This window comes from Haematobia irritans, chromosome 3 (assembly GCF_050003625.1).
Source record: "Haematobia irritans isolate KBUSLIRL chromosome 3, ASM5000362v1, whole genome shotgun sequence".
Lineage (NCBI taxonomy): Eukaryota > Metazoa > Arthropoda > Insecta > Diptera > Muscidae > Haematobia > Haematobia irritans.
Genome location: NC_134399.1, coordinates 212345497 through 212364578, shown reverse-complemented (window position 1 = coordinate 212364578; position 19082 = coordinate 212345497). Strand labels below are relative to the sequence as shown.

Here is a 19082-nt window from a genome sequence, read left to right as displayed (position 1 = left end):
TATTGCAAATGGGCCATATCGGTCCACTTTTACGTATAGCCCCCATATAAACGGACCCCAAAATTTGGCTTGCGAGGCCTCTAAGAGAAGTAAATTTCATCCGATGAGGCTGAAATTTGGTACATGGTGTTAGTATATGGTCTCTAACAACCATGCAAAAATTGGTCGACATCGGTCCATAATTATATATAGCCCCCATATAAACCGATCCCCCGATTTGGCTTGCGAGGCCTCTAAGAGAAGCAAATTTCATCCGATCCGGCTGAAACTTGGTATAAGGTGTTAGTATATGGTCTCTAATAACCATGCAAAAATTGGTCCAAATCGGTCAATAATTATATATAGCCCCCATATAAACCGATCCCCCGATTTGGCTTGCGAGGCCTCTAAGAGAAGCAAATTTCATCCGATCCGGCTGAAATTTGGTACATGGTGTTAGTATATGGTCTCTAACAGCCATGCAAAAATTGGTCCACATCGATCCATAATTATATATAGCCCCCATATAAACCGATCCCCCGATTTGGCTTGCGAGGCCTCTAAGAGAAGCAAATTTCATCCGATCCGGCTGAAATTTGGTACATGGTGTTAGTATATGGTCTCTAACAACCATGCAAAAATTGGTCGACATCGGTCCATAATTATATATAGCCCCCATATAAACCGATCCCCCGATTTGGCTTGCGAGGCCTCTAAGAGAAGCAAATTTCATCCGATCCGGCTGAAACTTGGTATAAGGTGTTAGTATATGGTCTCTAATAACCATGCAAAAATTGGTCCAAATCGGTCAATAATTATATATAGCCCCCATATAAACCGATCCCCCGATTTGGCTTGCGAGGCCTCTAAGAGAAGCAAATTTCATCCGATCCGGCTGAAATTTGGTACATGGTGTTAGTATATGGTCTCTAACAGCCATGCAAAAATTGGTCCACATCGATCCATAATTATATATAGCCCCCATATAAACCGATCCCCCGATTTGGCTTGCGAGGCCTCTAAGAGAAGCAAATTTCATCCGATCCGGCTGAAATTTGGTATAAGGTGTTAGTATATGGTTTCTAATAACCATGCAAAAATTGGTCCCAATCGGTCAATAATTATATATAGCCCCCATATAAACCGATCCCCCGATTTGGCTTGCGAGGCCTCTAAGAGAAGCAAATTTCATCCGATCCGGCTGAAATTTGGTACATGGTGTCAGAATATGGTCTCTAACAACCATGCAAAAATTGGTCCACATCGATCCATAATTATATATAGCCCCCATATAAACCGAGCCCCCGATTTGGCTTGCGAGGCCTCTAAGCGAAGCAAATTTCATCCGATCCGGCTGAAATTTGGTACTTGGTGTAAGTATATGGTCTCTAATAACCATGTAAAAATTGGTCCACATCGATCCATAATTATATATAGCCCCCATATAAACCGATCCCCAGATTTGACCTCCGGAGCCTCTTGGAAGACCAAAATTCATCTGATTCAGTTGAAATTTGGTACGTGATGTTAGTATATGGTATCCAACAACCATGCAGGAATTGGTTCATATCAGTCCATAATTATATAAAGGCCCCATATAAACCGATCCCCAGATTTGACCTCCGGAGCCTCTTGGAAGACCAAAATTCATCTGATTCAGTTGAAATTTGGTACGTGATGTTAGTATATGGTATCCAACAACCATGCAGGAATTGGTTCATATCAGTCCATAATTATATATAGCCCCCATATAAACCGATCCCCAGATTTGACCTCCGGTGACTTTTGGAGAAGCAAAATTCATCCGATCTGGTTGAAATTTGGTACGTGGTGGTAGTATATGATATTTAACAACAATGTCAAAAGTGGTTAATATCCGTCCATAATCATATATAGCCCCCATATAAGCGGATCCCGAGATTTGATTTTGGAGCCTCTTGGAGGAGCAAATTTCATCCGAGTCAGTTGAAATTTGGTACATTGTGCTAGTATATGGCCGTTAACAAGCATGCCTTACTAGGTCCATATCGGTCTATAGTTATATATAGCCCTCAGATAAATCGATCCCCAATCACACAAAAATTGGTCCATATCAAGTTCATAATTTCAATTCTGCCTCTCTACGTACCGTGCAAAAGTCCATATCGATTCGTAATAATTTGTAGACTTGTTTAATATATACCACGTATGGACTAACTCACAATTTAGAAAACTATGTTTTAAAATATCACAACCCAAGTAATTCGATTGTGGATGACAGTCTTCAGTAGAAGTTTCTGCGCAATCCATGGTGGAGGGTACATAAGATTCGGCCTGGCCGAATTTACGGCAGTATATAGTTGTTTTTGTTTAGGTTCGTAATTTGTATCATTTCTTTAAGGGTACAAAAGTATTTAAAGCAAATATCAAAATGCATATAAATTTGAATTTCATGTTTTATGTTTCCATTCCATACTCACATCATAAAAAATAGTCCTCGAACGTATTCATGCATATCATCCATTAAATTGACAACACACAAACCCATGCCATGGAGACGTGGTAAAAATTCCTGTAAATAAACAATTGAAATTTTCCATTGTGAGTAATAACAATCGAATGAAATAATATAAGCATATATTGTATGTTTTTATACCCACCACCATAGAATGGTGACGGGGGTATAATAAGTTTGTCATTCCGTTTGTAACGCATCGAAATATCGATTTCCGACTATATAAAGTATATATATTCTTGATCAGGGAGAAATTCTAAGACGATATAACGATGTCCGTCTGTCCGTCTGTCTGTCTGTCTGTCTGTCTGTCTGTCTGTCTGTTGTAATCACGCTACAGTCTTCAATAATGAAGCAATTGTGCTGAAATTTTGCACAAACTCGTCTTTTGTCTGCAGGCAGGTCAAGTTCGAAGATGGGCTGTATCGGTCCAGGTTTTGATATAGTCCCCATATAAACCGACCTCCCGATTTGGGGTCTTGGGCTTATAGAAACCGTAGTTTTTATCCAATTTGCCTGAAATTTGAAATCTGGAGGTATTTTGTGACCGTAAAGAGGTGTGCCAAAAATGGTGAGTATCGGTCCAGGTTGTGGCATAGCCCCCATATAGACCGATCTCCCGATTTTACTTCTTGGGCTTATAGAAACCGCAGTTTTTATTCAATTTACCGGAAATTGGAAATCTAGAGGTATTGTAGGACCACAAATACGTGTGCCAAAAATTGTGAGTATCGGTCCATATTTTGGTATAGCCCCCATATAGACCGATCTCCCGATTTTACTTCTTTGGCTTATAGAAATCGCAGTTTTTATTCAATTTACCGGAAATTGGAAATCTAGAGGTATTGTAGGACCACAAATACGTGTGCCAAAAATTGTGAGTATCGGTCCATGTTTTGGTATGTTCCCCATATAAAACGACCTCCCGATTTGGGGTCTTGGGCTTATAGAAACCTTATTTTTTATCCAATTTGTCTGAAATTGGAAATCTAGAGGTATTTTAGGACCATAAAGAAGTGTGCCGAAAATGGTGAGGATCGGTCCATATTTTGGTATAGCCCCCATATAGACCGATTTCCCGATTTTACTTCTTGGGCTTCTAGAATCCGAAGTTTTTATCCTATTTGCCTGAAATTGGAAATCTAGAGGTATTTTCGGGTCATAAAGAGGTGTGCCGAAAACGGTGAGTATCGGTCCATATTTCAGTATAGCCCCCATAAGAACGATCTCCCGATTTAACTCCTTGGGTTTCTAGAAACCGTAGTTTTTATCTGATTTGCCTGAAATTGTAAATATTCTGGTATTTTAGGCTCACAAAAACGTGTATCGGATTAGGTTTTTATAGGTCCATGTGGTAATGCCTCCATATAGACCGACTTCACTTCTTGAGGGTGTAGAAGGCGCAGTGATCATGAAAATTGCTTGAAACTCAATGTAAAATTTCCAGATTTTACTTCTACAGATTTAAGATTTCAAATCAAGACGTTATTTTATAATTTTCTTGCACACTTACAAGAGATGTTAATGATTCCTCTAAAACTCAAACAAAAATGGTTCTTATAAATCCAGAATCTGATATAGTCCTCATGGATGAAATCTTTAAATTTATCTTCGGGAAGTGTCCTCAAGTCCTCAAGCCCTCCTGAAATTTCAAAGGAAACCCTAATATTTGGTTCATGGTGGTGGGCATTTAAGATTCGGCCCGGCCGAACTTACTGCTGTATATACTTGTTTATTCATATAGTATAAATTGAATGGTACTGTATGAAAATTCGAAGAAAAAAAAGAAAATTATATATACATATATTGTCTACATTCAATACCAATGATGCACTTAATTAGAAATATATTTTTCTTTTATAATTGGCATTGGCATATTGAAAATCTTTCTAATAAAATTTAATCATATGCATTGAAAAATAGAATTTTCCTAGAACAATTCGAAAGAACAATATAGGAATTTAAGAACATATGTATGGAGAATTTCAAATGTGATAATTTACATACCATTTGACTTGAATGAGGCAAAAAATTAAACATCTAAGACTAAGGCATCCATCACAACAATTAGATCAAAACTTACTTTTGAAACCTGGAATTTTGCGAATTTTGAAAATCTCAATAACACTTAAATAAATGAACTGCCTAAAGGAAACAATTTTTGATAATTTCCCATGTACAGATAGCGGGATCTAATTAGATATGATTAGATCTCAAATTGTCCCTTTAAGATCTAAGCAGATTTACCCAGATATGATGAGACAGAATTGGATATAAATATATATATTTCCATATAAAGGGTGGTTAAATTGTAAGGGCCGATGTTGAATGTGAACCACACCTAAACGGCAAGTTTTTTTTTCCGAATTTTATTTGACATTTCTCTATTTCAGACTTACTCAATTTGAACCATGGACGTCGTGAATGAGCAGAATGGTTCCAAGAAATGGCAACAGTGGATGATCAATATTCGAAGAAAATCATCTTCAGTGATGAGGCACATTTTCACCTCAGTGGATTCGTCAATAAACAGAATTGCCGCATTTGGGCGAATGAGAATCCGAAAAATCAATGCACCCACAAAGAGTGACTGTTTGATGCTGGCGGCATCATCGAGCCGTATTTTTTTCCAAAATGAGGCCGGTCAGGCAGTTGCTGTGAATGGTGTTCGCTATCGTGAGATGATAACGAACTTTTTATGGCCCGAATTGGAAGATATGGATGTGGACGATATGTGGTTTCAGCAGGACGGTGCCACATGCCACACAGCTAACGAAACAATGGCTCTTTTGCGTAACAAATTCAATGGCCGTGTTATCTCACGTAATGGCCGCCACGATCATGTGATTTGACACCGTTGGACTTTTTTCTTTGGGGTTATTTGAAAGAAAAGGTGTACGTCGATAAGCCAGCAACAATTCAAGAGCTAAAGGATGAGATAATTCGGCACATTAACGGCATAGAACCTCCATTATGCCTCAGCGTCATCGAACATTTAGACAATCGGATGAAGGTGTGCCACCGAGGTCGCGGCGCCCATTTGGCCGATATTTTGTTCCGTACATAATTGAGTAATACCAATATATCATAATAGAATAAAATTACAATAATTTCCTAAATAGTTTGTGTTTTATTCAAAATCAACATCGGCCCTTGAAATTTTAGCCACCCTTTATGACGAGACCTAAAATCAGATCCAACTATATATAGAGATAGATATAATTATATCTTAGACATTAGATCTGGGCCAATATTGAGATCTGCTTAGATCTAATTTCATAGTAGTTACATATGATTAGATCTTATAATTTTTCGGATCTTCTCATATCTAATCCTATCAACTTAGATCTAAATCAAATAGTGGTCAGGGTATAATAACTTTGATCTAGGTTTTCAATTTATTCCCTATATATACCATACTTTATATGGTCAGAAATCGATATTTCGATGGATATCAAAGCCTTTAAAACATTCATTCTTTATTTTTTATACCCTCCACCATAGGATGGGTGGTATATTAACTTTGTCATTCCGTTTGTAACACATCGAAATATTGCTCTAAGACCCCCTAAAATATATATATTCTGGGTCGTGGTGAAAATCTGAGTCGATCTAAGCATGTCCGTCCGTTCGTCTGTTGAAATCACGCTAACTTCCGAACGAAACTAGCTATCGACCTGAAACTTGGCACAAGTAGTTGTTATTGATGTAGGTCGATGGTATTGCAAATGGGCCATCTAGGACTACTTTTACGTATAGCCATCATATTAACCGACAGATTGGACTTGCGGAGCCTCTTAGAGAAGCAAAATTCATCCGATCTTGTTGAAATTTGGTACATGGTGTTAGTATATGGTCTCTAACAACCATGCAAAAATTGGTCCACATCGGTCCATAATTATATTTAGCCCCCATATAAACCGATCCCTAGATTTGGTTTGCGGAGCCTGTAAAAGAAGCAAATTTCATCCGATTCGGTTGAAATTTGGTACATGGTGTTAGTATATGATCTCTAACAACCAGGTAAAAATTGGTCCACATCAGTCCATAATTATATATAGCCCCCATATAAACCGATCCCCAGATTTGGATTGCGGAGCCTCTAAGAGAAACAAATTTCATCCCATTCGGCTGAAATTTGGTACGTGATGTTAATATATGGCCTCAAACACCCATGCAAAAATTGGTCCATATCTGTCCATAATTATATATAGCCCCCATATAAACCGATCCCCAGATTTGGCTTGCGGAGCCTCAAAGAGAAGCAAATTTCATCCGATCCAGCTGAAATTTTGTGCATGACGTTGGTATATGGTCTCTAAGAACCATGCAAAAATTGGTCCATAATTATATATAGCCCCCATATAAACCGCCCCCATATAAACCAGATTTGGCGTGGGGAGGCTCAAAGAGAAACAAATTTCATCATCCCCCATACAAACCGATCCCCAAAATTGGCTTGCGGAGCCTCTAAGAGAAGCAAATTTCATGCGATACGGTTGAAATTTGGAACATGGAGTTAGTATATGGTCTCTAACATCCGATCCGTTTCAAATTTGGAACGTGCTTTTAGTATACGGCCGCTAACAACCATACCAAAATAGGTCCATATCGGTTCATAATCATGGTTGCCACCAGGGCTGTGGAGTCGGAGCCGGAGTCTGAGTCTGAAGATTTTGCTGGAGTCGGAGTCGGAGCCGGAGTCGTAGAAATTTTGCTCGACTCCGACTCCGGCGAAACAAACTTAAAAACACTTCCTATCTTAGTAACTAAAGAAATATTTCGACAAATTAGATTCCATTAGGGTTTTTAATCGAACAACGAAAAACGAAGTAATGGATTTTAGGCCATTTAAAGTGTATTTATGTGGGTGAAATTTCACGGTGATATAAAAACTAGGTTTTACTAGAATATGGGCCGAATTGGTCAATTGTATTGTCCATTTCTAACATATTAAAATATCGATTTTTGACCATATATGTACTCTTAGGTTAGGTTAGGTGCCAGCCCGATGTATCAGGCTCACTTAGACTATTCAGTCCATTGTGATACCACATTGGTGGACTTCTCTCTTATCACTGAGTGCTGCCCGATTCCATGTTAAGCTCAATGACAAGGGACCTCCTTTTTATAGACGAGTCCGAACTGCGTTCCACATTGCAGTGAGACCACTTAGAGAAGCTTTGAAACCCTCAGAAATGTCACCAGCATTACTGAGGTGGGATAATCCACCGCTGAAAAACTTTTTGGTGTTCGGTCGAAGCAGGAATCGAATGTGTATGCATGGCGGGTATGGAAGGCGGGCATGCACCACGGTGGCTCCATATGTACTCTTGATAAAGGTAAAATTTTAAGACAATATAGCAGTAGAACCAATCGTTCCAAATTTTTTGGCAGGCATGTCGAGTTCGAAGATGGGCCACACCGGACAATTTTGTGATATAGCACCTACATATAAACCCATCTTCCGATTTGTTTTAAGAAGTTTTTCCCAGTTTAAAATTTTCATAAGATTTGTCAGAAATTTTTAATTTAGAGTTATTTGATCCATAAATAAATGCGGAAATTTCCCGTCGGCCCAGATTTTGTATATAGAGATAATTACTTGAGAAATCTCCATATACACCCGGTGTCCTTGGAAGCTGTAATTTTAAATTAAACCTCTGCCAACGTGCCATCTAAACCGGTCTTTTGGGAGAATGTTTATTTCATCAAAGCCACATTAAATTAATGGCCACTAACAGGGATGATAAATTATGTTGATGAAAAAGTACTAAAAATGTATTAAAAATGTACTTTTCGAAGCCAAAAGGTGCTAAAATGACATGATATCAAATTTAAAGACAACAATTTTATTAAAATGTTATTTCTATAGAAAATTTTGTCAACATTTTATTTCTATAGGATAGTTGGTCAAACTTTTACTTCTAAGGAAATTTTGTTAAAATTTTATTTCTATAGAAAATTATGTCAAAATTTTATTTATATAGAGAATTTTGTAAACATTTAATTTCTATAGAAAATTTTGTCAAAATTTTATTTCTAAGAAAATTTTGTCAAAATATTATATCTATAGAAAATGTCAAAAATTTCTATAGAAAATTTTTTCAAAATTTTGTTTCTATAGAAAAATTTGTCACAAAAAAGTACCTCTTTGCAAAATCTACCAAAGACAATATTCCTCTCAAAAATGTTGAGATCCTGTAATAAAAACTAAAATATCCTAATTTGAGAACATGTATATTTCTTCAATGTCCGCCTTTTATAATTTTTAGAGTTGAGTTGATATGTGAGAAACGTTCACATTGTGATGAAAAAGTACCAGATGACTCGCGGTCGTGCCACGGTGCTTTTGGCAGTCGAAATGTATCAATAAAAAAAACACAAAAGTGTCAACTTTATCAACTCTGGCCTCTAGTGGGAGCCACCGTGGTGCAATGGTTAGTATGCCCGCCTTGCATACACAAGGTCGTGGGTTCGATTCCTGCAACGACCGAACACCAAAAAGTTTTTCAGCGGTGGATTATCCCACCTCAGTAATGCTGGTGACATTTCTGAGGGTTTCAAAACTTCTCTAAGTGGTTTCACTGCAAGGTGGAACGCCGTTCGGACTCGGCTATAAAAAGGAGGTCCCTTGTCATTGAGCTTAACATGGAATCGGGCAGCACTCAGTGATAAGAGAGAAGTTCACCACTGTGGTATCACAATGGACTGAATAGTCTAAGTGAGCCTGATGCATCGGGCTGCCACATAACCTAACCTAACCTAACCTAGTGTCCATAACTGATAGACCATTTATAAATTGATGTTTCACCATTTTATTTCTATAGAAACAATTTTCGTAACTGTCCAGCTATTCCTGTCATCTGTTGTATGGTAGTAGTTATTTAAAATTTCCGCCCGTCATAATTTTTGGCAATTTATGTTTGTTTTCTATATCCGACACATTACATTTTTAACATCTAAACTTTCTATCTGAATAGCCCGACATTTTGATTTCTGTGTATTTTTCTTTTTTATATAGATTTATTTTTTTTTATAAAATGCCTATATAGATTAATACAAGGATTTTACTTCTTAAACTTCTGGAAGCCTAATTATTTTTTGAAAAATTTTGTTTTTATAAATCCATATTCTGAAGATTGTTGTTATCTACACACAAAGAAAATTTCATTAAAAGTCACCCAACGAAAAAATGTTCATTGATATAACGAAACATTTTCATTAATACAATGAAAGTATTCGTTAATACTTTCATTCGTTATAATAACGAAAAATTTTGTTGTATTAACGAATTTATTTCATTGGCTGACTTTTAACGACACATTTCGTTAATATAACGAAACTTTTTCTATTAGTGTACCCATATTTTGATGTGATCTCTATATAGTCTTCTGTCGTATTTTAAATTTATTGGCCTGAAATTAAAATGTAGAGTTCTTTACATCCCTGAAATGCTGAGATTTGTCGTCGAGTCGTATCAAAATTTAAAATTAGGGTTCTTTAGGACATATAAATACATATGGCTCACTAGAATACTTATATCGGTCTATTTTTGGAACACTATACCTTAAAATTACAATTGGAATACTATTAAAATGGGATTTAGGTAGACCACCTGGAGTCGACTCCGGAGTCGGAGTCGAGGTTAATAAGAAATGCTGGAGTCGGAGTCGGAGCCGGAGTCGAGCAAAATTGACTCGACCCCACAGAGCCAAAAATAATCTACCAAAATTTTATTTCTATAGAAAATTTTGTTAAAATTAAATTTCTATAGAAAATGTTATATACGTATTTAATGGGTCTCTTTTAATTTAATATATACCACGTATGGACTTACTTACAATTTAGTAGACGGTGTTAGGAGGTTTTAAGATACCTTGTCATCGGCAAGCGTTACTGCAACCCAAGTAATTCGATTGTGGGTGGCAGTGTTTAGAAGAAGTTTCTACGCAATCCCTGGTAGAGGGTACATAAGCTTCGGTCTGGCCAATCTTACGGCCGTATATATTTGTTCTTTTTTCTGCTAACTGGCAGTTAAAGCCTAACGGCGCTATATGAAAATGGCCGTAAAAGGAATATCTGTGGATGTAAAAACGAGGCCCTACCGTCTGTTACTGTCACATAGTACTAAATAGATGTGCCATAAATTATGGAAATCGTTTCAGATGTAGATATAACTCCCATATATATGCATCGCTCAATTTTTCCAAAATCTATTAACCAATGTTTGGTTAAAGTGGCAGCCCGATTTATAGTCAGGCTCACTTAAACTATTCTGTACATTGTCAATGAAAATTTTTCGCTAAAATTCGTTTATGCCTTGCACAAAATGCAGGCCACTCATAGACGAGGTGTTCAATTGATTCCCTATGTATACCATACTTTATATGGACAGATATCGATGTTTCGATGCGTAACAAACCTTTTCTACATCCATTCTTTATTTTTTATACTCATTACCATGAGTATGAAAACACAATGATGGCACGAGTTCTAGGAAAACCGATATTCAAAGAAACAATAATCCTGGTAAACTTATTTTAAAAAACACACACACACACACGCTACGCCACACAGAAACTTTTCATGTAAAAAAAAAAATAAAAAACCAAAAGGCTTCCACCGAAACTTCCAATTGTGACTACAAATTCCTAGGAATATAGAATAGATATAGATACTGTTTGCAAGCATTTTTTTGTTCTGTATATACTACAAAATATAAATGAAGTTCTTGTTGAAAGCAAAACTATTTTCGCAAATTTCGTAGAATTTTGCAAAACCTTTTTAAAAAAAGGTTTATATTTCCATTTCACTTGAATGCAATAGAAATTGTGTTCTACCAATGTCATATGGGAGACACAAAGACGACCTTGACATTGAAGTAAACTAAACAAGTATATACGGCCGCAAGTTCGGCCAGGCCGAATCTTATGTACCCACCACCATGGATTGCGTAGAAACTTCTACGAAAGACTGTCATCCACAATCCAATTACTTGGGTTGTGGTATCTTAAAACTTCTTATTCCTGCATGGTTGTTGGATACCATATACTAACATCACGTACCAAATTTCAACCGAATGGGAAGTATTTTGCTCTTCCAAGGGGCTCTGGAGGTCAAATCTGGGGATCGGTTTATATGGGGCCTATATATAATTATGGACCGATATCGACCAATTTTTGCATGGGAGTTTGAGGCCATATATTAACACCACGTACCAAATTTCAACTGAATCACATGAATTTTGGCCTTCCAAGAGGTTCCGGAGGTCAAATCTGGTGATCGGTTTATATGGGGGCTATATATAATTATGAGCCGATGTGGACCAATTTTTGCATGGTTGTTAGAGACCATATACTAACATCACGTACCAAATTTCAGCCATATCGGATGAAATTTGCTTCTCTTAGAGGCCTCGCAAGCCAAATCGGGGGATCGGTTTATATGGGGGCTATATATAATTATGGACCGATGTGGACCAATTTTTGCATGGTTGTTCGAGACCATATACTAACACCGTGTACCAAATTTCAGCCGGATCGGATGAAATTTGCTTCTCTTAGAGGCCTCGCAAGCCAAATCGAGGGATCGGTTTATATGGGGGCTATATATAATTATGGACCGATGTGGACCAATTTTTGCATGGTTGTTAGAGACCATATACTAACACCATGTACCAAATTTCAGCCGGATCGGATGAAATTTGCTTCTCTTAGGGGCCTCGCAAGCCAAATCGGGGGATCGGTTTATATGGGGGCTATATATAATTATGGACCGATGTAGACCAATTTTTGCATGGTTGTTAGGGACCATATACTAACACCATGTACCAAATTTCAGCCGGATCGGATGAAATTTGCTTCTCTTAGAGGCCTCGCAAGCCAAATTTTGGGGTCCGTTTATATGGGGGCTATACGTAAAAGTGGACCGATATGGCCCATTTGCAATACCATCCGACCTACATCAATAACAACTACTTGTGCCAAGTTTCAAGTCGATAGCTTGTTTCGTTCGGAAGTTAGCGTGATTTCAACAGACGGACGGACGGACGGACGGACGGACGGACATGCTCAGATCGACTCAGAATTTCACCACGACCCAGAATATATATACTTTATGGGGTCTTAGAGCAATATTTCGATGTGTTACAAACGGAATGACAAAGTTAATATACCCCCCATCCTATGGTGGTGGGTATAATAACCCTCCATTACAGGCGAAACAATTCATGGAATAAGAATTTCGGAGAATTTTTAAAAAGACTGTTTTAAGTAGAAAATATATCACCCGAATATTTCCAATTAAAAAGCAGATTGAAATTAGAAACGTAATCAATAAAACACAATTAAAATCAAAAGAAATCTGCTAAAAAACTAATAGCAAATTTTAACATTTTGAATAATATATTTTTTTAATTATCCAAATAAACATTTTAAATAAATACAAACAATTTCAATTAAAATTAAAATTCATTTTTTTTTTTGAAATAATAACTAATACATAGAAAAAAATATTTTTATTTTCAAATACCAAATTAAATGATTCAATTTATTTTTAATTATCACAGAAATGGTAGCATCGACCACCAACGTCAATAGTAACATTAATTGATAAAAGTATTTTTTGAAAAGTTGTGGAATAAATTTAAATTTTAATCGATTTTTTTAATAATTTTTAAATTCAGTTAAAGTTTTAATTCGAAAAATATTGATGATATTTTTCCCAATTTTCATGAAATTTTCAGGGAAAGTTGAAAGTGGCATCTACACAAAGATCTGCTACCTCATTTTTATAACCTTCAGCACCACTGTGGCAAAGGGTATTATAAGTTTGTGAATTTTTTATGTAACGCCAACAAGGAGACCCATAGTTTAGTATAACGATAGTCTTAGAATTAAATTCTGAGTCGATTTAGGGAAAACCCGTATGTCTGTCAATCCATCTGTCTCTCTGTGCATGTATTTTTGTGTGTAAAATACAGCTCGCACTTTAAGTCATATGACCCTACTTTTGCTCAAAATCGAGTCCTACGATATAGGATATAGGTTAGGTTAGGTTAGGTTAGGTTAGGTTAGGTTAGGTTAGGTTAGGTTATGTGGCAGCCCGATGTATCAGGCTCACTTAGACTATTCAGTGATACCACATTGGTGAACTTCTCTCTTATTATTTACTGAGTTCTGTCCGATTCCATGTTAAGCTCAACGACAAGGACCTCCTTTTTATAGCCGAGTCCGAACGGTGTTCCGCATTGCAGTGAAACCACTTAGATAAGCTTTAAAACCCTCAGTAATGTTACCAGCATTACAGAGGTGGGATAATCCACCGCTGATAAACTTTTTGGTGTTCGGTCGAAGCAGTAATCGAACCCACGACCTTGTGTATGCAAGGCGGACATGCTAACCATTGCACCACGGTAGCTCCCGTGATAGGATATAACTGCCATATATTTGTATCACCGATTTGGTCATAATATTTATTAACAAATCTTCTTCATATTTCGCAGATCTGAATGTTTTACGAGTTTTGTAAAACCTGAAATATTTCATTTAAATCGGTTCAAAATTGAGAGAAAATTTTACAACAAAAAAAAAAACACGAAACAAAAAATCTATTTTTTATACAAAATTTTATTGTCATAGAATTTTTTTTTAAATTTTATTTCTATAGAAATTTTTTTCAAAATTTTATTTCTATAGAAAATTTTTTCAAAATTTTATTTCTATAGAAAATTGGTCAACATTTTATTTCCATAGAAAATTTTTTCAAGATTTTATTTAAAAAATTGTGAAAATTTCATTTCTGAAGAAACTTTTTCGAAAATTTTATTTCTATAGAAAATTTTGTCAAAATTATAGACAATTTTGTCAATATCTTATTTTATAGAAAATTTTGTCAAAATTTTATTTCTAGAGAAAATTTTATCAAAATTTCATTTCTATAGAAAATTTTGTCGAGATTTAATTTCTAAAGAAAATTTTGTCGCAATTTTATTTCTACAGAAAATTTAGTCAAAATTTTATTTCTTTAGAAAATTTTGTCGAAATTTGATTTCTATAGATAATTTTGTCAAAATTTTATTTCTATAGAAAATTTTGTCGAAATTTGATTTCTATAGATAATTTTGTCAAAATTTTATTTTTATAGAAAATTTTGTCAAAATTTTATTTCTATAAAACATTTTGTCACAATTTTATTTCTATAGAAAATTTAGTCAAAATTTTATTTCTATAGAAAATTTTGTCAAAGTTTTTTTTCTATAAAAAATTTTGTTAACATTTCTATAGAACATTTTGTTAAAATTTTATTTTTTAAGAAAAAAATTTAAAAAAATTTATTTCTATAAATGAGTTTGTCAAAGTTTTATTTCTGTAGAAAATTTGGTCAAAAGTTTATTTCTATAAAAAATTTGTGAACATTTTATATTTATAGAAAACTTTGTGAAAATTTAATTTCTATTAAAAATTTTATCAATATTTTATATCCATAGAAAATTTTTTCGAAATTTTATTTCTGAAGAAAATTTTGCCAAAATTTTATTTCTAAAAAAAATTTTGTCAAAATTTTATTTCTGAAGAAAATTTTGTTAAAATTTTATTTCCATAGAAAATATTGTCAAAATTTTTTTTTTTTTTCTATAGAAAATTTTGGCAAAAATTTTATTTCTTTAGAAAATTTTGTCAATATTTTATTTCTATAGAAAATTTTGTTAAAATTTTATTTCTATAGAAAATTTTGTCTAAATTTTATTTCTATAGAAAATTTTGTCAAAATTTTATATCCATAGAAGATATTGTCAAAATTTTATTTCTATAGAAAATTTTGTCGGAATTTAATTCCTAAAGAAAATTTTGTTGAAATTTGATTTCTATAGAAAATTTTGTCAAAATTTTATTTCTATAGAAAATTTTGTCAAAATGTTATTTCTTTAGAAAATTTTGTCAAAATTTTATTTCGGAATTTAATTCCTAAAGAAAATTTTGTTGAAATTTGATTTCTATAGAAAATTTTGTCAAAATTTTATTTCTATAGAAAATTTTGTCAAAATGTTATTTCTTTAGAAAATTTTTCAAAATTTTATTTCTATAGAACATTTTGTCAAAATTTTATTTCTATAGAAAATTTTGTCAAATTTTTATTTCTATAGAAAATTTTGTCAAAATTTGATATCCATAGAAAATGTTGTCAAAATTTTATTTCTATAGACAATTTTGTCGGAATTTAATTTCTAAAGAAAATTTTGTCGAAATTTGAGTTCTATAGAAAATTTTATCAAAATTTTATTTCTATAGAACATTTTGTCACAATTTTATTTCTTTAGAAAATTTTGTCAAAATTTTATTTCTAAAGAACATTTTGTCAAAATTTTATTTCTGTAGAAAATTTTGTCAAAATTTTATTTCTATAAAAAATTTAGTCAAAATTTTATATCCATAGAAAATGTTGTCAAAATTTTATTTCTATAGAAAATTTTGTCGTAATTTAATTTCTAAAGAAAATTTTGTCGAAATTTGATTTCTATAGAACATTCTGTCAAAATTTTATTTCTGTAGAAATTTTTGTCAAAATTTTATTTCCATAGAAAATGTTGTCAAAATTGTATTTCTATAGAAAATTTTGTCAAAATTTTATTTTAATAGAAAATTTTGTCTAAATTTTTATTATACAAAATTTTGTCAACATTTTATTTTATTGAAAATATTGTCAACATTCTATTTTATAGAAAGATGATGTCAAAATTTTATATCTATAGAAAATTTTGTAAAAATTTTACTTTTATTTAATTTTTGTCAAAATTAAAATGAGTTTGTCAAAAATTTATTTATTTAGAAAATTTGGTCAAAAGTTTAATTCTATAAAAAAATTGTGAAAGTTTTATGTTTTTTGTGAAAATTGTATTCCTATAGAAAATTTTGTCAAAAATGGAAACAATTTTGTCGAAATTTTATTTCTATAGAAAATTTGGTCAACATTTTATTTTGCAAAGATTTTTTTCAATATTTTTTATTTTTTTAAAGAAACTTGTCAAAATTGTATTCCTATAAATGTCAAGAATTTATTTATGTAGAAAATTTGGTCAAAAGTTTATTTTTATAACAAATTTTATTTTTTTAGCAAAATTTGTGAAAATTTTATTTTTATAGAAAAATTTGTGAAAATTTTATTTCTATTGAAAATTTTGTCAAAATTTTATATCCATAGAAAATTTTGTTAAAACTTTATTTCTACACAATTTTTGTTTCTCAAAATTTCATATCTATTTCATTTCATTTCATTCTATAGAACATTTTGTCAAAAATTTTATTTTTTAAGAAATAAATTTTAAAAATTTTATTTCTATAAATGAGTTTGTCAAAGTTTTATTTCTGTAGAAAATTTGGTCAAAAGTTTATTTCTATAAAAAATTTGTGAAAATTTTATATTTATAGAAAACTTTGTGAAAATTTTGTCAATATTTTATATCCATAGAAAATTTTTTCGAAATTTTATTTCTAAAGAAAATTTTGCCAAAATTTTATTTCTAAAGAAAAATTTGTCAAAATTTTATTTCTGAAGAAAATTTTGTCAAAATTTTATTTCCATAGAAAATATTGTCAAAATTTTTTTTTCTGTAGAAAATTTTGTCAAAATTTTATTTCTTTAGAAAATTTTGTCAAAATTTTATTTCTTTAGAAAATTTTGTCGACATCTTATTTCTATAGAAAATTTTGCCAACATTTTATTTTATATAAAATGTTGTAAACATTTTAATTTATAGACAATTTTGCAACATTTTATATCAATAGAAAATTTTGTAAACATTTGATTTCCATAGAAAATGTTGTCAAAATTTAATTTCTTTAAATGAGTTTGTCAAAAATTTATTTATGTAGAAAATTTGGTGAAAAGTTTATTTCAATAAAAAAAAATTGTGAAAAATGTATGTTTATAGAAAAATTTGTGAAAATTTTACTTGCATAGAAAACTTTGTCAAAATTTTATATCCATAGAAAATTTTGTCAACATTTTATATCTATAAAAATTTTGTCAAAATGTTATTTCTATAAAAAATTTTGTCAACATTTCATTTCTATAGAAAATTTTGCCAAATTTTATTTCTATAGAAAATTTTGTCAACATTTTATTTTATAGAAAATTTTTTAAAATTTTATTTTTTTAGAAAATGTTGTCAAAATTTTATGTTCATAGAAAATGTTGTCAAAATTTTATATCTATCGAAAATTTTGTCAAAACTTTTTATCCATAGAACATTTTGTCAACATTTTATTTCAATAGAAAATTTTATCAAAATTTAACTTTGTTGTTGTTTTTTATTGGAACTTAAAACCATACAGTGACTAAACTACAAGTGTTGCTTAACCAACAGAATGTTTGTCAAATTTATTTGATGACTTGACAGTGGCATAGGAAAAGAGATATGTTTGTTTTGAATTTATTTCGGCATAAGCCGGCTATCATACAAAACCTTTTTTTCGGAAGGTTCAAGTGTGGTTCATTGTTGGGTTTAATGAACTGCCTGAATTTATTCGGATAATTGGTTGATAGTTTTGCTGCAAGTAGAGGATGCTGATGAGGAATGTGGTAATTCCGAAACGTGCGTACATCCAACCATCTTGCAGTCTATAGGGCTTTGCCCAAATAAATTTGACAAACATTCTTTTCCTCTGTTGGTTAAGTTATACTTGTAGTTTAGTCAATGTATCGTTTTAAGCAGCAATAAAAAAAAACAACAACAATGCTTAAAGAACAAAACCAACAATAACAAAACAAAAAGAATTGAAAATTTAATTTTGTTTTTTAAATTATGTCAAAATTGTCTTTCAATAAATGAGTTTGTCAAAAATGTATTTATGTAGCAAATTTGGTCAAAAGTTTATTTCTATAAAAAATTTGTGAAAATTTTATATTTATAGGAAAATTTGTGAAAATTTTATTTCTATCCATAGAGAATTTTGTCAATATTTTATATCTATAGCAAATTTTGTTAAAACTTTATTTCTATACTATTTTTTTTTTTCAAAATTTTATTTCTACAGAAAATTTTGTCGAAATTTTATTTTGATAGAAAAATTTGACAAATTTGTATTTCTATCGAAAATTTTGTCAAAATTCTATTTCTATAGAAAATTTTATACACATAGAATACTCCACACTGTGGAACAGGGTATTATAAGTTAGTGCATATCCCAGAAGGAGACGAGATAGATACATGGTGTCTTTGGCAAAAATGCTCAGGGTGGGCCCCTGAGTCGATATAGCCATGTCCGTCTGTCCGTCTGTCCGTGAACACATTTTTGTAATCAAAGTCTAGGTCGCAGTTTTAGTCCAATAGACTTCAAATTTGGCACAAGTATTTGTTTTCGCTCAGAAAAGATCCCTATTGATTTTGGAAGAAATCGGTTCAGATTTAGATATAGCTCCCATATATAGCTTTCGCCCGATTTACACTCATTTGCCCACAGAGGCCAAGTTTTTGCTCCGATTTAGTTGAAATTTTGCACAGGGAGTAGAATTAGCATTGTAGCTATGCGTGCCAAATTTGGTTGCAATCGGTTCAGATTTAGATATAGCTGCAATATATAGCTTTCGGCCGATTTACACTCATATG

General features: G+C 32.5%; 1 protein-coding gene across 1 annotated transcript in view; it reads right to left on the bottom strand.

Moving 5' to 3' along the window:
* LOC142231415 (uncharacterized) overlaps positions 1–19082 on the bottom strand; it is a 119428-nt gene that overhangs the window by 24471 nt on the left and 75875 nt on the right. Inside the window, exon 3 of the mRNA XM_075302023.1 lies at positions 2439–2530. Coding sequence (XP_075158138.1) covers positions 2439–2530 — 92 coding nt within the window. The remainder of the gene's footprint in view (positions 1–2438; positions 2531–19082) is intronic.